This window comes from Gobio gobio (assembly GCF_949357685.1).
Source record: "Gobio gobio genome assembly, chromosome: 12".
NCBI classification, from domain to species: Eukaryota; Metazoa; Chordata; class Actinopteri; order Cypriniformes; family Gobionidae; genus Gobio; species Gobio gobio.
The window spans coordinates 23587179-23611309 of NC_137105.1; the positions used below are offsets into that span (position 1 = coordinate 23587179).

A 24131-nucleotide genomic window follows, 5' to 3' on the forward strand; every position below is an offset into this window, starting at 1 on the left:
TTGACAGCCCTAAAATATACTTAATATATTTGTAAAATTTCTATCAAAATATTTGAGAAAGGAGAATTAAATCGATCTGTTTCAAGAACCACAAATATTACTTAATTCAAATCAAGATTATTAATATTTAACACACTAAAGAAATTAAGTAAGTTTACTCGATTAAAACATTGCACCCCACCCCCGCCCCTTGATGCGACGACAGCTCGACGTTGGATTGAGCGTGGGCTGTTTGAATTCTCTTCAGTCTCCAGAGCAGTTCCTTCTTCTCAGCGTCGCAGAATTGGAACATTTCCTCTGTGAAATTCAGGTTTGTGTCTTTTAATTTATCTGTAAAATCATTACTGTGCTTACAGTTTTTCTCGATTGCTAAGACACATTTCTTGAAAGCTGCTCTCCTTTTCTCTGAACTGTGAACACAAAACCACATTTTCAAGCTACATTCACAAAACCTCAGACTCTTCTTGCAAAACCAAACTTTCACCTCAAAACAGTTCAATCTGTGCTCAAAACTGAACTATGTGGTCAAATCGTGCCCCGAGTCAATCAAAATTAAAAACACTACTGAACAGTCACTAAACACTACGTAGAAAAATAGAAAACACAATGCTCAGGACATGAAGCTGGAGAAATAAATGTTTATTGTCCACTGTAGGCTAAATGCATGTTGCAAAACAAACAAAAACCCTGTGCATTTAGCACTTGTACAAAAAGACAAAACAGAAATCTTATGCGTTTGCCACTTGTGTACAGTAAGCCCATGTAAAAATAAAGTACAAAAATATACATGGAATACTAGGCCTACAAACAGTTAGACCAACCCTCCATTACAATATTACAGTATATTGGTACAGTGATGTACTGAAACATATATTTACTTACAGTATACTGTTCTCTTCTCTAAATCTTCGGATTATGGTGGACACAGTGAATATACTGATGTTTGGTTGTACCTTTTGTCCAGCCTCCCTCATGCTCATACCATGGACAAGAACATGGTCAATCACAGTAGCTCTGGTTTCATCAGATATTACTGACCACCTCGACCACCTTGACCTCCTCTCACACAAACTCTTCCTCTCAGATTTATATCCATTGTAGGGCCTCACAAATCAGTGCTCTCTGAACTGGCTTACTGTATGTTCCCTCACATCATTAGCCACAAGTGTGATCAATTTTGAGTTGTTGTGTTCAAGTGGTGACATCTGTGCTTTAATTGTGTTTGACTTTTGTCACCTGTGCTCACCATTATGCAGCATGGGTGCATCACAATGAAAATGTGTTGGCAAGTTGTGTCTAAACAGGTGAAAAGTACTTATGGTTTAGCCAAAAGAGTGATTGATTCAATCAGTGGGTTCAGGCAACTGAGCATTTGGTTCAGACAATAGGGTTTAGTGTTTAAGCAATTGAGAAAAACTGTAAAATCGTTTTATTTAATGCAAACAACATATAGGGATGCAATGTGAGTAAACGAGTGCGGCATCTTTCTTTGAAGCCCCTGGTGCCTTGCTTTATTCCTTATGATAATGAACATAATTAATATGGATGATAAAATGTTCTTAAAACTGTGCACTGTTTGTTTATTGACAGGTTATGGAGTTCAAAGTCCACCCGCAGAGCGCGAGTCCATCTCAGGCTCGAGAAACAGCACTGATACGGTGGAAATGGGATAACAGACAGGTTGATTACACTTTAATTACTTTTAATTGTTTAATTTTTACTTCTAAAATGTTTGTTACATGAGTTTAAATGTTGCCAATATTGTATACATGTCAAAACTGCAATATATGCTGTATTGCTTTACTCATCAACAATAAAGGCCAATGTCATGTATAAGTGTGGTTGTGTGGAGTATTTTACAAAGGTTTAGAGGAAATAAAAGTTAATATTAAAGTTATACTATAAGAGTTAATATTACTCATAAATAAAAACAGTTAATATTACTCATAAATATTGGTTTTTAAATGTTTCCCCCCAATTTTTTTTTCTACTCAATTTTATTTGTAAATGTACCAAATGTAGTTCTGTCAGGTCCATTAAGTCAAGAACACACATGACAATAAAAATTATTTAGAAATTTTTATTGAATTGCAATCAGTTGATTAATTCTGAATTAAATTCGTTTTTTGGCGTTATGGCTCTGTTCAGGGAGTCCTCTGACCTTTCATGAGCACCATGAAATAGCAGAGAGTCCGAGGACAGCAGCAGCATTAGGGAACGCTCACACAGTTTAGGACTGGGATAGCTTAACTATTCCCCCTATGAACAGAGCAGCAACGATGACATAAAGTTATACTCGACAGGAGGAGGTGGGGAGGTGGCGAGTTGCAAAGCAGCGAGCAGCAAGTAGTAGGAGCGAACTGAATCTTCTTTAAATAGGCACCCTGCTTTTAGCGTAGCCGTTAGCAGCGAAGGGAGTTGAAACAGCTGATGCAAATCAGCTGATGAGAGTGTTGTTACCAATAGCGTTAGCAGCGTCTTGGCTACTTGGCCAGCCAGAACTGACGCTAACACTCAATTTACTCAGATCTACTTAATTTTTTTACTTGCATTTGCTCAGCTCATATGGTGTATGTAACAGGGCCGTGCAGAGAGTTCTTCAGGGGCAGGGGCTCAAATGTAAAAAAGGGGCAATATGTAAATATATATATATATATATACATACAGTCAGGTCCATAAATATTGGGACATCGACACAATTCTAATCTTTTTGTCTCTATACACGAAACGAACGAGATGTGCTTTAACTGCAGACTTTTAGCTTTAATTTGAGGGTATTTACATTCAAATCTGGTGAACGGTGTAGGAATTACAACAGTTTGTATATGTGCCTGACAATTTTTAAGGGACCAAAAGTAATGGGACAGATTAACAATCATAAATCAAACGTTCACTTTTTAATACTTGGTTGCATATCCTTTGCAGTCAATTACAGCCTGAAGTCTGGAACGCATAGACATCACCAGACGCTGGGTTTCCTCCCTGGTGATGCTCTGCCAGGCCTCTACTAAAAATAACACGTAACCTGGGTGTTATTTTTGACCAAAGCTTGCAGTACGATAAACAGATTGGTGCAGTTGTGAGGGCGAGCTTTTACCAGCTAAGGCTACTCAGTAAGGTCAAATCATTCTTGTCCCAAGCTGACCTTGAAAAAGCAATTCATGCCTTCATCAGCTCGAGGATAGATTACTGCAATGCCCTCTACGCTGGACTAAATCTTTCACTCCTCAGTCGGCTTCAACTGGTACAAAACGCGGCAGCACGTCTTCTCTCCAACACCTCCAAACGTTCACACATCACCCCTGTCCTCCGCTCGCTTCACTGGCTACCGGTGCGGCTTAGGGTGGAGTATAAGGTCCTGCTGTTCGTGTTCAAGGCCATTTATGGTCTGGCCCCGGCCTACATCGCCGAATTAGTAACGGTCTACCAGCAAGCCAGAACTCTCCGCTCCTCTAAATATACCTCTCTGGTTATTCCAAAGTTCAAGTACAAAAAGTTTGGAGGCCGGTCATTTGCCGTCCTGGGACCTAAGCTGTGGAACGCACTTCCAGCACACTTACGAAGCATCACTGTGCTGAGTGGTTTTAAATCACAGTTGAAAACACATTTATTCATACAAGCTTTTAACACGTAGCCTCTGACTGGACTGCTATTTTATGTATATTAATGTTGTTACATTATGTTGTCTAATGATGTTTTTCTGGAAAGCGCCTTGTGCTCCTTTTGGTTGTTGTAAGGCGCTATATAAATAAAACTTGATTGATTGATTGATTGATACTGCAGCTGTCTTCAGTTCCTGCTTGTTCTTGGGGCATTTTCCCTTCAGTCTTGTCTTCAGCAAGTGAAATGCATGCTCAATCGGATTCAGGTCAGGTGATTGACTTGGCCATTGCATAAAATTCCACTTATTTCCCTTAAAAAACTCTTTGGTTGCTTTCGCAGTATGCTTCGGGTCATTGTCCATCTGCACTGTGAAGTGCCGTCCAATGAGTTCTGAAGCATTTGGCTGAATATGAGCAGATAATATTGCCGGAAACACTTCAGAATTCATCCTGCTGCTTTTGTCAGCAGTCACATCAATAAATACAAGATAACCAGTTCCATTGGCAGCCATACATGCCCACGCCATGACACTACCACTACCATGCTTCACTGATGAAGTGGTATGCTTTGGATCATGAGCAGTTCCTTTCCTTCTCCATACTCTTCACTTCCCATCACTTTGGTACAAGTTGATCTTGGTCTCATCGGATTACAATAATCACATTTATTTATTTTTATTGACCACGATATTATCATTGATATTTGTCTGAGAGGGGCACTTTTGATTCATTTTGAAAAAGGGCAGGGGCTCGAGCACCCAAAGCCCCCCAACCCAAACCCAAAGTTTACTATGAGTAAATAATTGTAAACGTTTTTAGAGTGTATGCTTTCAAAGCTCCGAAATGTCCTACCCTACCTTTAAGCCTAATACTAGTGAATGTTTTTTCAGAGCGAGGCAGCCAAAAAGCTAATCTTCTGCAAAATGCATGCAGTTTTGGTTTTTAGCTATAGGCCAAAACGGGTGCTTCTCAATACTCAAATTGAGACACGAGGAAAGGAATCCAGGAAAGGAAACGAGGAAGTACAAATTAGAAATGAGAAGCACCCATACTGTACCTTTAATGAAGATTTTCAAAGAATGATTTTGGCAAAATGGCGCCCCCCTCCTGAGTGGTGCCCCTACAATTTGCATTGTAATTCATACGAAATCGGCACCTCATAACATATTTACGTTTTCCTGTGAGATCAGGTTTGAGAGATTAGCTTTGATTGTGTTTACAGTGTGCAATATAACATGTGTTCATGTTTCACGTGTAAAAAAACAGTATTTTTCACACAATTTACTTATCTGTATACTGCTGTTTTCACTGTCCTCAAAACGGCTTGAAAGATTTCCCTGTTCTATGAAGTCCCTCCTTCAGAAATACGTAACGAGTTCTGATTGTGCCAGCGGATCCCGTGTTGTGATTCGACAGCAGCTTAGCGCACGCAGAGTGCACGTTACCGGAAAGGTCACTCCTCTTATCCTAACGGGGATGCATGCGCTCAATGATCTCTAAGTACAGCGTCCCTGGGAAAAACAAAAAAAAGTTGATTTGACTCCGGGATGAAAATAACAGCATCTCGACGACATGGCGACAAACACTATACAAACGCAACAATTCCTCTTCTCCACGTGGGAGCAACAAGACCACGCCCCCTTTTTTTGCGTATTCTTGTGGGCGGAGGTTAGTCAACAAACTGATCTACTGACGTAATTAAAGCAGGATGTACATGGATGTAGTCCAAACCGGCCGTTCGCTGTAGGCTTTGAAAGGGAACTTCTGTCAAATAAAATATCTCGCTTGGCATTGAACTTTGAGCTTTATAATTTTACAGGTATTATTTATGCTCTAACAGCAACATTACACACTAACTAAAGTTTGAAAAATGGGATCACGAAGAACAGGACCTTTAAATAACTGCTCTATATTTTTGTTCTGTGTGATAAAGTGATAAATGTGGTTTAAACATTTTTAAATTTACACTTAAATATTAGCAAATATACTATGAAATTCACAAATGTAAATGTTGTGTTATATTTTGAACAGGGTAAACAACCTTGCCACATTTAACCACTATTCAGTCGTAAGTAGTTGTATTTATATTTCTTGAATTTGAAGTGAGGTGACAAAAAAGATGCAGATTTGTTGTTCAAATTGACAATTAAAAATACAATTACAATTGAATGAAAGAAGAATAAAATCATTCAAAGAAATTCATAGCTGATGCAAGTAATAATTCATATACACAATGGTATTTCCAGAAACATGATAAAACAGATTTTTATATATACCCTAATATACCTTTAGCCTAATATTTAATAACTTTCATTTAATGAACCATGGGAAGAATTTTCCATTTCCCAGAATGCTCTATCCATCCATCAATTCTCCAAAGCACTTATCCTCTGTAGGGCTGCGGGGATGCTGGAGCACGCTGGACACATGGCCAGTCCATCACTTGGCTCAGAAAGCTCTAATTTACCTTCAAATCTTCAAAATGTTTACAAGATGGAAACCTTATCTCTTTGAATTTAGCAAATTTATCTTCCTTTCAATTCAAATTCCAGATCAAGTATCAAAACCAATTCTTACATTTAGCCTTTACCCTAGGCCTAGCCTAACATTAATTTTTTTTCCTAAATGCTGAAAGACTGGAATAAGAATATGGTGGACATGAACAAAACTTCTGGAGGAATTTAGAAAGGCTTTGCCAAACATGTTTTATCATGACTGACAACTGTATAATAACCTCTGATGTAATGGTTTTCCTAATATTACATTTTGGATCAACTGCATATTTTTGCAACATTATATTTTTAAAATATTTTGTCTACTATCATTTACTAAATGTAACTATGTATGTGAGATGTGGGTGATTTAAATATCTAATATCTAATTATTATGTTACTGACAATACAAGTTCACAAAGTGCCTCTGAGAAACCATGTTAAATGTCAATGTTATAGTAGCTTCTCCAAAAAACAAAAACTCCCACCAGAGAGTGTACCAAGTCTAAGTAATACAAGCTTGTTGCCAAGTAATACACACTGTTGCTAAGTAATAGAGTTCCACACATTGGTTCTGATGAGCTTCTAAAGCCCACAGCATCCTCATTAGCGGTGGCTGGAGAAATAATGAACCCCACGAGGGACACTAGTAAAGGAAAATTACCTTTCAGACTCACAAAGCTTCAGGGTTTACCTCCCGAAACAAATCATCATCTGAATGAAGCCGGCAAACTACAAAGGCACACGGACACTATAAAGCAAAACAAGCTGTAAACCCCCCTCCCCTGTCACAACCGACAGGTGGGTGAAACAGATCCTCAAATGCTTGCCATTTAACATTGGAGCACAAAAAGATAAGAAACATATCTATGACTGGTTGTTTGTTGTTGTTTTTGTTTATTGACGCCATGTCACTAAAAAGCAGTTGGTCAGCTGTTGTTCATATGATAATATACACAACAACCTTGCACCTGTACTGTACACAAATACTGACAGGGTTCTCCCACCTTTTCACCAAATAAACTTCTGAGACATTTCCATTAATTTGTAACAAGGGGGGAACAACCTTGGTCACACTTTATATTCAGTGTCCTTAACTACTATATACTTAAATAAAAAAAACAAGTACAGTGTAGTTATTTTGTTGATGTTATATTGCAAAACACTTTTGCTGCTATTGAGGTATGATACAGGTAAGGTTTGGTGGTATGGGTTAGCCTGACAAGCCAGACCAACATCAAGATGTTGGGTCTGGAAACTCAACATTGACAGGGCTCACTCCGAGGGGCGGGATAAACGGTTGTCTTTCAAATTACCTCTGCAAGAAGGTGAAGCCGAGCTAACGTTAGTTGATAGACTTTCGTTAGTTGATAAGACTTTAGACTTTTTTTTTCAACAGGAAACTTGTTGTCTGTTGGGCAAGTAAAATTCTTTTTCACTTGCCCCTTCAAAAAATCCACTTGTCCCGGACAAGCGTTAATGTCGAGCCCTGTCATTACATCATAAAAAGAATAGCGTCTTAGTCTCTGTTTATCCCGAGGTTTACTGTAGTCTGCTGGATCCAGATCAGATGGTGGACCTGCGCCTTGACATGACCACAACACATCCCTGAAGTGTCGGCAGAGACCGTGTCAACAACTAAACTCTCCCCTGTGAAGGCCTCCTTCCCTTCCCTTCCATACAGATAAAAACCCATATGCACACATACGTATTCAAAATGCACTTGCCTATAGGCTAAATACGTAATGCTTGCGTACATGCGGTGGCAGCTTTCGCAGATTCGCCTTGTTTGGGGTTTGCCCGGGGTTGATGATGGTATACCGGTAGTATAGTTTCAAAACTATTTTAAAACCTATTTCATGGTTTGCTTTCTCCGGCCAGCAAGTGCTTTTGTTGTGCGAATGGGCGTCCGGAATGCATTGGAAGTTTTCTATTTTAGTTGAGGATGGTGGTGGCACCAAATTAAATAACTAATCAGTTTTTACAACAGAAATTAATCAGTCAAAAACCTACTTTAGCTTTTCTCCTATAGCAAAATGAATTTCCTATTATCACTGTAAAGCTGCTTTGAAGCAATCTGTGTTGTAAAAAGCGCTATATAAATGAAGGTGACTCGACTTGACCAAAACCTTGAAGATTACACTAACAACAAGCAATAACTAGAAAAATATATATGACAATGGAATTTTCATGATTTTATTCACCTCCAGGAAGGGAAATAATTTAAAAATCACATAAAAAAAATATCTACTTATCAGTTTGGAACATGCTTAAGCCTTTATCAAATGCCTTTTTCCTTTTTTTCCCACACTGAAATTTTTTTGAAAAAAGAATAGCTGAACAATCAATAATAAAATTAAGTAGAAATGTTAAAGTGTAAACCGGATCACAAAGCCAGAAAAAAAACAAATACAGCACAAAATATAACATTCATGGCATAAAACAGAAGATTGCACATTTTCACCAAATATAGCAGCACCTGACTGATATGTACTGAACAAACTTCTAATAAACTCTAAATCCTATAAAAACTGTGCAATTAAAGTATTTTAATGTACAGGCTCTGTAAACCTTTTCATCTGTACAATCTTTTACAGCTAAAACGTCCTGCAGTTTTAAGAAAGGCCAAACATATCACAGCTTGATAAGATTGTACCATAAGAATTACAAAAGAAGCTCCAGGGTTAAAAAGTCCTCCACTATACCACAGAACGATGCTCCCCACACACATAAACAGCACTGGGGCGGATACGTCTCCTAGTGTGGCCAGGCAGCTGCGGCAGGAACTTGAAGTACTTGGGCATCAGGTCAAGGCAGGCATCACGGAACTTCTTGATACGCCAGTAGTAGATCAGAGGATTCAGAGCTGATTTGAGGTAGCAAATCCACAGCAGCCACGTGCTGATCTCAAAAAAGTTCTGCCTGTTGTAGAACGCACGACTGAAGGTGGACAGCAGACTGTAGGTGGCAAACGGAGCCCAGCATGCGGTGAAGACTGAGAACAGAATGAGGATCGTGGTGAAGGCACGTGTTTTGAAGCTCATGTCAACGTTCATCTGAAAGGGCCTCTGCAGACTCATCAGACCCAGCTTGCTGGCCTGGCTGAGGCACACTGAGTCAGGGTGGGAGTGGATACGCAGTGCGTTGTGGCGGAGTGTACTCAAGATGCCCATGAACGTGTACAGCATCACCAGGAATGGTACAAAGAAGAACACCAGCATTAACAGCATCACATAGGCATGGTAACCACGATCAACCGTGTACCCGAAAACACACTGTGGTGCTCTGGGGGGAATGTCCAGGGCAGGATGGCCAATGGAAAGAGGGAAAGAAAAGCAGAAAGACAGAGACCACGAGACTGCGATTAACACTTTGGCCCTGCGTGGACTAAGCTTGTCCTGCTTTTGCACGATGATTAGGAAACGGTCCACGCTGATGATCATCAAAATAGCTACTCCCTCCATCACGAACATCCAGAAGAACATGGCTGATACGCGGCAAAACAACTCTCCGAAGATCCAGTGCGTGGTCACCATGGTGACTAGGGCAAAAGGCATGTTGAGGACCGCTAACATCATATCGGCAAAGGCAAGACTGGCCAGTAAGATGTTAATAGCGGAGCGCATAGCGGCTCTCTGGTAAACCATGACACAGACCACCATATTTCCAAGAAAGGCCAGCAGCAGCACGCAGATGATGACTAATCCAAAGAACACCTGAAGTGGCCGGTTCAGGCCCTGAACGGGGTCCTGCCAAACAGATGAAGGTGTTATGTATTCTGATAGAGTCCGGAACTCCAGCGAGCTGTTGACTTTTTCGGAGGAATTCTCCATGGCTCTTGTATCCGCTGGCTGGGTCAGCACCCTAGGTGGGGGGTGCAGGGTGGCGCTAGGCTGCCCTGAAGCCACAGGCAGACTAGTGGAGGAATAAAGCATTCTTCTTTTTGCAGTTACATGGTAAAGAGAGCAAGCTCAGTCTATTGGACAGGTCGCTAGCACACATCTCAGCATGGAGGCAGACCCTGTGGAAGCAGAGGAAAGTAATTAGGAAATCAGTTGTGCAAGAATTCACAAAAACTCTTATCAATCTAACATGTAACACAATATAGAGTAATAGTAAAGCAAAGCTGCCTGCTGACCACAGGTTTAAAGTAGGTTTATTGAAAAATAGTTACATCATCACACCACCAATGGTGTCACACCAAATGTGAGCGTCGTATCAAAATAGAACCCATTATAATCACTGACGCCGTCTACACTGGATACAGTATACAGATGCCTGTTCAGCTTCTGACATACAGACACAAGGGCACTTTTAATAAAATATAAATTCGTCCCCTGCACGTTTTTCGGGCAAGTGTGTTCATGTAGAGGCCAATGTGAATAAATATAGATTTAAAGTTAAAGAGACAAGATAGTCTATGCATGACCTGTTGTTTTATTCTTATCCAAAAAGAGGTGATCTGAACCTTATGGAGCGCTAACTCTCTTGTGTAATGCATGTTTCATTCATACTCAGGAAATCCCTTATGGACAAAGGCATCCAGCTATTCGCTGTAGCAACAGCTGAATAAAAAGCAGAAATGTTTTGACAATACACACACAATTGCGACAATATATGGATTATGTGTGTTTTCTCAAGGTATTTATTTTGACAATAAAGTAGTATATGAATAATACAGTGCTAACTGACAACTTTAAAATTTTTATTTTTAAAAAGTATTTTATGCTCACAAATGAAAAACCGTAATATTGCAAAACATAATTACATATTACACATATTTCTATGCGAATATATTTTAAAATGTAATTATTCCTGTGATCAAAGCTGCATTTTTAGCATCATTAATCCTGTGATCTTTCAGAAATCATTCTCTAATATGCTGATTATTTCTGATTATTAATGCTGAAAACAGTTGTGCTGCTTAAAATGGTTGTGGAAACTGTGATGCATTTTATATTTCAGGATTCTTTGATGAATAGAAAGTTAAATGAACAGCATTTATTTGCATTTATGTATTAAATTTATTAAAGCATTTATTAAATAGAAATCTTTTGTAACATTGTATGTCTTACTTTTAACACTATCACTTTTAATTTATTTAATGCATGACACAATGACAACGGAAGCACTTGTTTTACTGTTTAAAGTGAGCAGCGCATCAACACAACGGAGCAGTACACACCACAAGTGCTCAGGGCCGTTTATGGTAATGATCTTTCGCCATTATATTCTCTAATATTTTTAATCTAGAGCCAAACGTACTTGATTCAAACCCTTTTTGTTCTGTGTGTGTTCCCAGTGTTTTTGCTATCTATATTGCTGTTCACTACTACAAAATGAGAATGCAGAAAATACAATTACTTTTATCTGTCATACATATATGACTCCGAATGTTCAAATAAGCACAACATCTTTTTTTTAATCTACATTCAGAATTATTAAGCAGCATGTTGAGAGCATTTCATAATAAACAAATTATTTTCAGATTGCAAGGAAAGACCACTAAATATTACTAGTCAAAGCTTTGTTTTCTGCTCATGATGATAGTGTTTTCATTATTTGCATTGTTTTTTTGTTTGTTAGAAGATACTTATTTTAAACAAAATTTAAAAAAAATGGTCCAGGCTGCACAAGGAAAATCCTGAACCCTCATACAGTATATTTTCAGTCACATGGCCTTCTGCCATACATAATTATCAAAATGTGAAAAATAATAGCCTAATAAAACATCTGATCTTACCTTTTAATATTCATATCCAATTTTTTGTTCTTTTCTTTTTTGAAACATTATCAAACACCACTGCTTTGGCACTGATGGCCCAATATACTCAAAGATCACAATTTTGACTGCTTATAATTTCTTTCTTTTACAAAGTACAACTGCAGCCCAGATGGAAATGTATAAATATTCCAAGAACACATTGTCCGGACTTCTACTGGTAAATATAGTATATAGTAAAATAAGTAAATATAGAGACTGGACCTCTTGGTACTTTAATTGAATACCCCTGCGCTATATGATTTCTGATTTCAACTGATTGCAATCGATTAAGCTAGTCAACACTCAACAGCCTTTCTGGTTTTCATGCTTGTGAATATTACTTTTATTTTCAATCTTTTACAGTCAAATTCTAGGCTAACACGCATCTGCGTGTCGAAAGGTCACTCGTCCACAAAAGTGTACACCCCAACATGTACTGAAATTTGTGGGTAAGGCAATTTTACCATTGATAATGCAGAGCATAAAGTAGAGACTCAGAAAAAAAACTATTTCACTTTAACACACAGCTTTGAGCATCCTATTACATTATATAACAGCTGTAACATAAATATAATATACCAAAGTCTAAAACTTAAAATAAAATGTATTAATAATAAGAATAAACAATTTTTAGCCTAACTAAAGGCAAGACTGCAGTTACCAAGCAACATAGCAACTGGGCACATTCATATAGAACTCTGCCTATGTATGCCCAAAATATTTTTTCCCATTTGGCCCACTTGTTTATGGAGTTGAAAAGCCCTGGCTTAAAGTGTACATTTTATAGAGGACAAAGAGAGCATTTTATTTGGAAACCTGACAAAAGGTTTCTTTATAAAGGCAAGGCGTAAAAGATTTTTCAAGGTAACACTTTCCCAATTGCATCTAGAAAAAACAACGAGTGAATAAAGCAATGGTCTTCAGACACTTTTATGCTAAAGATACTCACCCACCCACATGCAAGCACCCATGCATACTCACACAAACATAATTATCTTCAGACACACAGACCGGCATATCAGGTGAAATCAGATAATTATTTCACCACAATCTTGCAACAGGCTTGTATCGGCACAAGAGTTTCCACCTTGACCTACATTCACCTGTCTTGGCTGATGATTTTATACCAAAGTAACAAGAAAGAACCTGTTTTTGAGACTAATACAGAAGAATCCATGAAGTAGGTAACACGTGATATCAGACCAAAGGGTTTCTGCATTGGAGGGTATAATAGGCTTGTTTAAAAGCTCCAAGTCAAACTGAAGTGGAAAGCATCTTACAGAATAGAGACTATCAGTGGTACAGTATAAGCTGAAACCATAGTGACAGCCGAGGCAAACTTGTGAGCGAATGACAGTGATGTATACTGAATAGTTGTGGATCCTAGCAACAGGAATAAAATGATTAAGTGTCTCTTCATCTATGCTTGGAAAATGTATCTATCCATTGTGAAGCACAATCACTTCAAGGGGCCTCGACAGAAGTCCAAGACTGTTTGATGCTTGGAACCTAGAACATTCCTCCATTTCTAAAATCCACAGTTTTGAGACAGAAAGGCCCTAGGCCAGATCAGGAGAGGATGATACAAAATGTAAAGCTCATTGAATTCCAGATACTTTTTGGACCAAAGGCTCCAAAGACTTTCACCTAAGATCATGAGAAAACAATTGCAGAGATAGGGTCCTTACACTTTTTTTTTTGCACTGATGTTATATTTATCCAGAAAAAAATATTGCCTTTCAAATTTCTTTCAATTTATATCCCTCAAAACATAATCTGAAATATTCACCTTGAAAGTGGATCAACTGATTTAAAATGGAGGAAAGAGATAACATCACAATCATATTCATATTGCACTCACAATCATTAAAGAAGTTGGTGTTTTACCTTGATTCTCCTCTGTGGCTTATTTGAAATAAATGATGCAGCATCATTCACATCATTATTCGCTGAGATTCAGATTCACATCCTTCTCTCGCCAGATGTTTGAAGCTCCGACAACCCAACATTCCCACCTAAAATATACTTACAGCCGATCTCAAGCGATCACTTTCTTCGAGTATTGGTATAAAACCAGACTGACACGTTTAGGTTTAAAAAAGACTAAACGTTTAAAAAAAATGTCCATTTGTATTGTCCGTTTTAGGTTGATGAATCAATCAGAAAACCCTGGTGTAAACAGATGTCTAATCTAAAAAGCCCTGAGAAAACTGCCTTGAAACATCGCTGTTTTTCCGACTGCAAACGCTCATTTTAAAACCAGAGAAATGCATGATACATTTTGTACCCGCGTCTCGTTTCTCATATGCATCCCAAACACACCGTGACGCTCGTGTTGTCCGCCTTCACCGAACGCTGAGAGTAAACCAAACCAACGACATTTCTGTGCCGGATTTGATTGACACGCCATTCACCAATGAAAATGCAGGAGTCTCCTGCTGGTGTTTTCACTGTGGCCAATGATCGTAGTCAGTGCAGCTGGGTTTGGTTGCGGGTGTTAATGGATGGGCCGGGAATTAATCACCTTCCGCTGCACTGTAGTACTTTGGTCAGCAGTGGTTTTGAAATATAAAACACTATGAAATAAACAACAAAACAGTATAGTGTTTGTCTAAAGTTCTGGTTCAGTGATAAGCGAAACGAGGCCATCTGAAACTTTCACTCGAAATGCGCACGGAGGACATCTGCTGGTCTGACGCGTGTTGTAAACGCTATCGAGACATTCGAAAAAAAAAAAAAACGATATCGTTGTCACTGCCCTCAGTACATTAAGCCACGTTAATCGTGTTGAATGTCCAGGTTTTACAGATGATCGAGGGTGAAGGCCATAAAAACCGCATCAGTTGCGCTAATCGGGACAGACCTAATGATATTTTCATCCCTAAAAAACACAATTCTCCCCGTCCCTCCCAAAAAAACCCCTCCATAATGATACCCCTGATAAATTAATGCATTATAGGCTATTATTAATAATAAGCCACAAAATAATTCACAACTGCATAAAACACCATTAGGAGTGCAAAAAAAGTATTATCTTAGTAAAAGTAAACTTTCCCTGCCAGGGAAAAGTTAAAAAAAAAAAGGTAAAAGTTGTCAGCCACTGCCAGCATTTAAAAAAAATATCATTTTCACTAAAATTTAATGGCCCCCAAATTGTTTTATTGTATGAATATCTGAACATTATATATATATATATATATATAAAATATACGCAAAACTGAAGTAAGAGAATGGCAAGTCTGGGGAAAATCACATGAAATGTTTTTTAATGAAAATGAATGTTCTAGGCACCCCTAGAATTTTTTTATGAGTAAAATATCTCTGAAGTATATTCCCATTTATATTTTCCTTTTTAGCACACCAGGTGACTAGGAACATACAATTGTCTAGCTATGATGTCTTCTTTCACATGAATATAAATATGAGGAAACACAAAGGCCAAATTCCCTTAATCATTCATCACAACGAGTAAACCCAAATAATATAGTTCTGATGTGCAGCAAAAGATTGTTGAGCTTCACTAAATAGAAAGTGGCTGTAGGAAAATAGATAAAGCATTGAAAATTCCCATTACCACCATCAGGGCAATAATTAAGAAGTTCTAATCAACTAAAGATGTTACGAATCTGCCTGGAAGAGGACATGTGTCTATATTGTCTTAATGCATGGAAAGTTTAAGTGGCCAAAGACTCTCCAAGGATCACAGATGGAGAATCGCGGAGATTAGTTTAGTCTTGGGGTCAGAAAGCCTTAAAAAAATATACCAAACAAACCCTACATCACCACATGTCTTTGGGAGGGATTCAAGAAAAATCCAAGAAAAATCCTTCTTGCTCAACCAGAAACAAACCCCAGCATATTCAGCTGTCAGACACGACTGGAAACTCAAAAGGGATCTGATTCTATGGTCAGATGAAACTATAAAAAGAGCTTTTTGACAGCAAACCCACCAGATGGGTTTGGTGCAAACAGGGATAAAAAGTACCCCATGTCCACGGTTGAAAATACCACTGGATCTTTAATGTTGTGGGCCTATTTTTATATATATATATATATATAATTTTTTTTTTTAACGGTTTATTCTAGCTTCATGCACTCTTTTTTTTAATTGACATTTGAATGTTGGTAATTGGTTTGGAAAAAAAAACAAAAAAAACAATCAACATTTTGAGCAAAAAGCAGATGTGTAATAGCACTCCCTACAGTGAAAACAGGGAAAGCCGGAAATTTCCATCAACGGCGGGGAAAGAGTTAATATAAAATATTAAAGTATGGCAGAGAGTAACTTTATAGAATGTTTCACCTTGTTAAATTCAGTTAATTGGATCAAAATGATCAATGCAGGGGCAGCTCATTTATCGTCTAAAAATAAATATGACATCTGACAAATGCATTGCTTGAAGCTGGTGTTCACAACAATGTAGCATTTCTGAGCCAATTTATTGAGAAATATAATCTGTACTGATGTTTTACACGAGAAATGTATCTGATGCTAATCTTAATACTTAAAATAAACATTGGGATATACTATGCTTAAATAAGACGAACTAATAAATAGACAGGCCATTCAAAAACAAATAATATACACTACAATCAAAGTGTCAAAAACAGTTGTATTGAGGCAATTATTCATTGTGCATGTTTCAGCAACGGCTCAAGTCTGTATGGAACGGCGTTCAAATCAGCTAAGAATCCTTAATCTGCTTCGTCTCTGATTTTGGTGGGATGATTTTGACGTCAAAGGGAAAAAAGAATTCTGTCAGCGCTTTGGCATCTTTTGGGTCCAGAGAGAACTCTTGTGCCAGCTTCTCTGGGGTCCATGTTTTAGGCATGCGTTTGTGATTGTTCAGGCCAGTTAAAGCTTCCACAAGCGACAATTTGCCTTTGGGAACATCAGTGACATCAGAGAAACCATAGGGGTCGCCTGGCAGACTAAACTTCAGCAGCCTGCGCTGAGTCTCCAGCTTGACCTTCACCGCATCGACTGCTTCACCCTACAGGAGCACAGAGCACAGTGTCAGTCACAAAAGTAGAGGGCAGTGCACATGTCAGCAACATAATAAATGACTCACAGACAGAAAGCGTTACTGAGTCTAGTTTCTAAGTATGGACTCTTTTTATTTATTTATTTGTTACATAGTCCAGTAATTTCTCACAGCACCTATAGAGTGCTGCAGGGATGACGTGTTTTTGTAGGCCAAAAGCCAGAAACGAGTTGCATTTTAGCACTTGCTGTTCCATCGTCCTAAAATCTATAGCCGCTTTTCCACCGTGAAATAAGGTATGTGGTGAACACAAAGCTCAAGATATTTCCATGACATAAAACACACAAAAAGCTACAAGATATTTCTATGACATAAAACAAACCAGTAATACCCCCTTATGATTTTTTTTTAAAGCTTTTTCTTATCTTGAAAAAGGCAGTTTTTTAACAACTGGCTAAATGAGACTACAGGGGTTGTCTGGGACGTTAAACGTCAACAGCCAAACAGGTAAACTCATCTGCTCACCAGTGCGCTTTCACAGCCTCATTGTGTTTATAATGATGCTGTTGCAAACTATTATAACTCAAACTTTCAGGAAATAAAAAATAAATAATAAAGACTGAAAGTTGTCGGAAGCTTAGTGATGGTGACGTTGAAGTTGAGCGACCGTTGTGTAGTTTGTTTATAGCCTAAGGTTAGCTTTTTATTTCTGCCGATTGAATTTTGGAGAATCATAAACTTTTGTAGGTCGCAGAGCTTATTTTCTGCAGTAATCAGAAAAGGCAATGGAAAAAAATCCTTTTGTTGAGGGAAACCCTACAAAAATACGGCACCCCTGCAGCACTCTTTTAGTAATGAAATCTGTCTGGCAATAAGCTGCACATGCACATTATGTGTGAAATTTCAAATATGAAATCAATTACATCATCTCTAACAGTGAGTGTGCTGCGTGCACACATAGCATTTCTTATAAATGTTTTAGAGACCTATTACATAAATAAAATAAGTGCATTCCTCTAAATAACATAAGCATTACATTTCATGCAGGCCTTCAGTGCAGACAATTGCAAAGCTTTGAGATCATATCAATTAAACTTGCAAACTACACTTATTAACCAGGGTGAAAATATCTTGGAGATACTAAACAACTCTATTTTAACAATGTTAATATTTAATACACATATTACTGATTAAAAGTCACGTTTATAAAAGCTACTTAAATGTCCTAATTGAACTGAGGCTTAGTCTAGGCCCTGAAATTGACAGGCCACTGAGTTTAATAACATTGAGACCGAAATGAACACCCACCAACAGGGGTGTGAAATAACGAATTACAAAAAATGTGTTACTTTTTCGTTACTATTCGGTACAAAAAACTACTTTAACGAAGTAGTTTTTAAATCAGAAAATGTACTTTAAAAAATTTGTACTTTTACTTGAGTACATTTTAAGTGGTTTCTGTACTTTTACTCTGCTATTTTGTCACTCTTTACATGCTTGTTTTAATTAGATGTTTATCTATCGTGTTTGGATCAAATTGTGCATAGAAAACTTTATCCACCAACTGAGTCCTGCACACGGGCAGCTACCCACTAATATTTGATGTAATGGGTGAAATAATAATAAAGTTATCATTTGCGGTGCGGGTGCATTTCGGGAATCAATAGGCATGGGAGCACTGCGGGTCCAATAGCCAAGAGACTATTTAGACACAATTTGGTACCCACTGATAGTCAGCTGCTCCCGTGCCCCATGCAAACACATAAGCGTTTGTGCTCTGTAGTATGAAAACGTCAAAATGTTTCTATTTACAACGTGGTTTGCAGCGTTGAGCACAGCAGTGTTTGCACGCTGCAAGCCTGCAACTGAAGTGATTGACAGCTTCAATCATTACAAAGGGAGTGCTCTTTACTCACTTTCTGTATAGAACCTTTTCTCAATCTGAATAAAAGTTTTCTTTTTCATGCTGCTAAGAGGACCAATGTCCACATATTCACTGCAAAGTTTAAGGAGAGGCAAACCTCTAAGCATCAGCATATAGCTAGCCTATTTATGCACATTCAATATAGCCTGTATGTGCAGATTGTTCACATATAGGCCAGTGGCAGCTGGTCAATAGAGGGCGCTGGGGCGCCGCCCCCATCAAAATTCCAGAAATATACATGTATACAAAAATGATATAAAAATGAAATAAAAATAAAAGTTTACTCATACGATGTGCCAGCTGTTAGTAAGAGTCTCAGCATTTAATAAAAACTGGCTTTGATGGGTTAACTATTTTATCTGTTCTTCAATATGTTTCATGCGGTTTCATGTGCGAGGGACGCCGGACAAATGGATGTCTATCGGAGTACAAAAATCTACGGGCAGCATGTGACCTGAAGCTGGTCTCTAATTGGTTTCTTAAAGATCCTCCTCCGGACACAGGTCGCTGCGTCCCTGGCGAATCAGAATTGGATTAGTGTTATTTTATCCAATCTGATTGGTTCTTGTCACCTGTCATTCAACTTTCCGTTCTTGGCAACTAAAGCGAAAGTGCGCGGGCGACACAGACACTCCGACTCCGCCAAAACCTTCTTAGGATGATCACTTTTGTAGAGATGGCAGCAGTTAAACCAAATTCTTTCACAAGGTGTTCGCTGGAAGAAAAAAAAAGGATAAAGGATCCCGGACCAATGCGATTTACACATCCAGCAGCAGGCCAGTGACAGAGGATGAAGCTGCACTCGGAGCTTCACGCGCTTGTTATGAGAAACGTAGGTGGCTGGCTGGATGTGTTTAGTAATGCCCTTTATTGCTTTCCCTGTCTTTTATTTCAAAGTGTCGGTACTGAAGTTTTGTGGACAACAACAGGGGTAAGAGACCTCAAATATCTAACTGAACAATACAAACGTCATGACACTACTGAGATGACTGACTTTGATCAGAGAGTCATTGAGAAATTTGCTGGCCAGAAAGAAAGGAGAGCAAAATGTATGTTCAAGTAGTCAACATGCTAGTCTGTTGTTGCTGTTTTCTTTTGTTTTTCCTTTCCTCATTCAATTATATGTGGGAAATGAATATGGATGGGCGATATGGACTTAAAAATGTATCCCGATATTTTCTAGTATTTATTGCGATAACGATATCAATGACGATAAATGTAGTATCATTCCCCATGTTTTTGGATACAAGTGAAAGCTGCATGCATTCTTGCGAGTTTCAGAAAAAAAAACAATGATCTAAAGTAAAACGTACATGTCATCAAATAGGCTCCTATAATACATAAAAAAAAAAATATTTATTTATTATTATTTTTTTTTTTTTTATGTAAAATTCCACACCAGCCTTTTCAGAAATGGAAAAGTTGCAGATATAATTGTCTTCTGTAAAGGTGCAGGTAATGTTTAAATAGTGCAACTCTACTAAAAAACATCACACAATACAAACAATAATAATTTTGAAATCAATGACAAGTTTTACATGTAAACCGATTCTGTATTTATTCATACATGGTGCAAACAGTGGTAAAAATAGCAGAAACAGCAAAAGTAATTATCCCAAAAATGTCTTCAGATTACAAAAAAGTTGAAAAGAATTTATAATTAAAATAATGATTTAATGATAGAACTTCGGTAATTTGAGTTGATAAGATAATACCACGAATTCTTCTACTAATAAAAATAAACTGCACTAAGGATTAATGAGCTTCTGGGTTCATGAATATTAATCACGTTGTCAGCGCTCATTCTAACTGATTTGCTGAAATCAAAACAGGCACAGTAATAGGTCCACGCCAGCCAATGAGATTCCCGTTTGTGCATTCGTTTCTTCCTGTTCACGAAAGGCAGAATAATTCCAAATAAACGCCATTATTTTACAGGAAAATACAACAAAAGGATATTGTTTACATGTAGCACGTCAATTCTGTGTGATAAGACTCTCTCGCTCTCTCTTTGAGTGTGTGTGAAACACTGAGCGCTCTCAGTCGCGCACCTCACACTAGTGTTAAATGTGCGTCAAATGCACTGCGCATTCATTGAGATTAACTGAAATAGTATGCTTTACCGATCGATTGAGACAGAGCGAATCTCTTAAGCGCTCAGTCCAAGTGCTCAGCGAGTGAAAATACATCTGTATGTACAGGTTCAGATTGCCCTCAGGTAGCCCCTCGTTTAGCTATGAACTCTTTCGCAGCTTCCGCCATAGTTGTTTTCGCTCTGCACGTGAGATGCGGATTCAGTGCCTAGGGCACCGAGTGCTGCGGGGGGCACCACAAGAAAATTCTCTCTCCAACCCCCGTTCAGCTATACAAATTGAAGAACGCAGCCACCGCGGCCATCATAAAGTAAAAGCTTTAAGCATTAAGAGACAGCCAGCGGTGGCACGGTGCAGATGGGTCGCGCTATCAACTAGGCTTTATCGTTATTATCGCGGGAAGTCAAATTCTTATCGTGGGGAGAAATTTTACCGGTATATCGCATAATCGGTATAACCATAAGATATCGCCCATCCCTAGAAATTAATGTGTAAAAAGATCAAAGTGAAGACACTGTTTTCTCTTTAATGCTTGAATTTAGTCAACATGCATCTTGATACAGTCAAAAAAACGCCACTGATATAGGCTAAATTTTGTTATTGTTTTTGGGACGGATACACGTTCTCATCTAATTAGGACATTTAAGTAGCTTTTATAAATGTGCCTTAAAAACATTACTGGCATGCATCTTCAGACAAAACAATGGCCCTGACATATTTTAAGATATGTCAGTGCAAGTTGATTTCAGTTAAAACAGCTCAAATATACTAGCCCTTTAAGCCTGGTCTATGAAACTGGGCATATGAATCTGAATTAATGTTATACCACAGTAATACAACTGATGACTTTAATGTTGGTCAAATTATCCTAAACTTCAAACCTGAGGATCTGGATCTTTAGACTCCACATAAACGTCCTTAAGCATTGACAGCAGTGGGTCATTCCTCTGTTGAATCTCTTCTGCAATGCTGGTCTCTGTCACAGAAACACACATGTCAGATCATGCAGAAACATGTAACTTGCATTGCCAAAAGTATGTGGACACCCTCTTTTAACGGATTTGGCTTTTCTCACAGCTACTCAATGGACACCTCTGGATCTACAAGCAACAGAGAACAAGGTGTTGAATCTGACCCAACCAAATCGCAAAGTGAGGAAAAAAAGGGTTAAAACCGATGTCGTACATGGCAAACAAATGCAAATAAAACAAAATATGCTTATTTCTCTTAAAAGAAACCACTTGTCATGTTTGCAGTGGTATAGTTTTAATGTAATCTTTAGAATTTAGAATGTGATGGATAGAATGCTATGTGAAAGCATTAGGTTTATAGTTAAATACATTAAAGTGCAATCAAATGGCCATTCATGTTCACCCTATTGTTTCAATATATAATATTCCTGTTAAAAAATAAGTGAAGAGATTTTGTCGATATCCAAGGACATAAATAAATAGATTGAAAAAATATGACTACAGGTTTACCATAGTAAAATGGAGCCTGTTGGTATAATCTAAAACGTTCTAATAGTTTACATGGTTATGCAAAATAAAATCTACAAATAATCTGTAGGGAACGTTCTTTGTAGGTTTTAAAAATAAAATAAAACAAAATAAAAATAAAAAACAAACCTGCAGGGAACGTTCGATCGAACGAACGATCGTATACAGAACCAAAAGATAACGTTCCCACTAAGTTCTTATTTGGATTTGGTTCCACCAAAAAATAACCAAATGGGAACGTTCGTGTTTGCTGGGCTTGTACTTCTGTATTTTTATTTTATTTATTGCAACGTGACGCACATCTTAGTAGTGGAAAGAGGAAAAAGATGGATATAACAGCGTCCACTCTACAGCAAAGGGATTGTCATTAACTTATATGACGCATTATATTTGTTGTTGTAAAAAAAAAAAAAAACATTGGGGGAAAAATGAAACCTTATCGAAAGTGGATGCCCATTCAGTGTAAGCAACACAATCACATAAATTAAACATTTTTTATGTTTAACTAATTTAGGAAACGGCTGTGATTATAAATCATATTTATTATAAAAGACAGTGGGCATGGTCACTCACCCCTAAAACAGTTCTTATGAGCACAGGTTATGACTGTAATCTAGCAACACAATAGCCTTCCTTACCCGCAGTTCCTTCTTGTGGAAAACTGCCTGATATTGGATGTCTCGGTGCAGCTTGAGGTTTGGCTTTGCTTATTTCTCGGAAAGCGCGATTCTCCAAATTAAAGTTTCTAATCATGCGTGTTACTCTGGAGCCCATACTTGAAATCTCTACACAAAGGACATTCCTCTTCTTCTTTTAACTCTACTAATAGACACAGCTCGCTCATTACTGCCCTCGAATGGCTGATTCTGCAGTTGACTCCCCGAATGTTTTTGTTTGTTAAAATGTAATAAACATCAATTATAATAAATATATATATAAATATAATTACAAAAAGTGTAGTGCAATATATTTTCTATATGTAGAAAAAAACCTAAAAGACAAAATAAAATAAAGCCTAGCATAGATCACACACACACACACACACACACACACACACACACACACACACACACACACACACACACACACACACACACACACACACACACACACACACACACACACACACACACACACACACACACACACACACACACACACACACACACACACACACACACACACACACACACACACACACACACACACACACACACACACACACACACACACACACACACACACACACACACACACACACACACACACACACACACACACACCTCTGGAAAAAATTAAAAGACCACTTAACATTGATTTCTCAATATTAAGTGGTCTCTTAATTTTTTCGGAACTGTACAAATCGGTTTCTTTCGAGAACTTTTTTGCCCTACGTACACAACAAGTCATTTAGGCATTTGCATCAGCTTATTTTCTTTACACAAAGGTTGGTTTTACACGGCCAATCTGTTTTGCAGTTCCTGACTCTGATATTTTCGCTTGCAAATATTTTCGCTCACTCGGTTGCATCCGGCCGCAGCCGATGTCGAACACACCTTGAGACTAATGACTGGACAAGGGACACCTGTGAACAATGATTAGACAATGAACCAATAGGTGTGTTCGACATTGGCTGTGGCCGGATGCAACTGATCGGCGAGAGTAGCCGCGTGCAGGCGGGGAGGAGCTGCAAACGGAGACGTGAAGTCGGACACTTTCTGCTTCACACAGTGACGCTTGCGCTGTGTTTGCATACTTTATCAGCTGAAATG

At 38.2% G+C, this 24131-nt stretch overlaps 2 protein-coding genes across 2 annotated transcripts; both read right to left on the reverse strand.

The window, feature by feature from the left end:
• Positions 1-8269: 8269 nt before the first annotated feature.
• gpr63 (G protein-coupled receptor 63) lies at positions 8270-14208 on the reverse strand. Its single transcript, XM_079830303.1, has 2 exons — positions 13746-14208; positions 8270-10115 (listed from the first exon to the last, which is right to left on the reverse strand). Exon 2 carries the CDS (start codon positions 10027-10029, stop codon positions 8794-8796), a length of 1236 nt encoding a protein of 411 aa, XP_079686429.1. The 5' UTR covers positions 10030-10115; positions 13746-14208; the 3' UTR covers positions 8270-8793.
• A 2243-nt stretch (positions 14209-16451) lies between these two features.
• Positions 16452-23180, reverse strand: ndufaf4 (NADH:ubiquinone oxidoreductase complex assembly factor 4). The gene is made up of 3 exons (XM_079831270.1): positions 22998-23180; positions 21742-21836; positions 16452-16852 (listed from the first exon to the last, which is right to left on the reverse strand). Exons 1-3 carry the CDS (start codon positions 23131-23133, stop codon positions 16544-16546), a joined length of 540 nt encoding a protein of 179 aa, XP_079687396.1. The 5' UTR covers positions 23134-23180; the 3' UTR covers positions 16452-16543.
• Positions 23181-24131: the final 951 nt, after the last annotated feature.

Coding starts and splice junctions, on each gene's coding strand:
- gpr63 (XM_079830303.1), bottom strand. CDS start 10,029: ATGCTTTATTCCTCCACTAGTCTGCCTGTGGCTTCAGGGCAGCCTAGC.
- ndufaf4 (XM_079831270.1), bottom strand. CDS start 23,133: ATGGGCTCCAGAGTAACACGCATGATTAGAAACTTTAATTTGGAGAAT. Junction 21,837..22,997: donor TCCACAAGAAGGAACTGCGG/GTAAGGAAGGCT, acceptor TTTCTGTGACAG/AGACCAGCATTGCAGAAGAG. Junction 16,853..21,741: donor CTAAAGATCCAGATCCTCAG/GTTTGAAGTTTA, acceptor GTGCTCCTGTAG/GGTGAAGCAGTCGATGCGGT.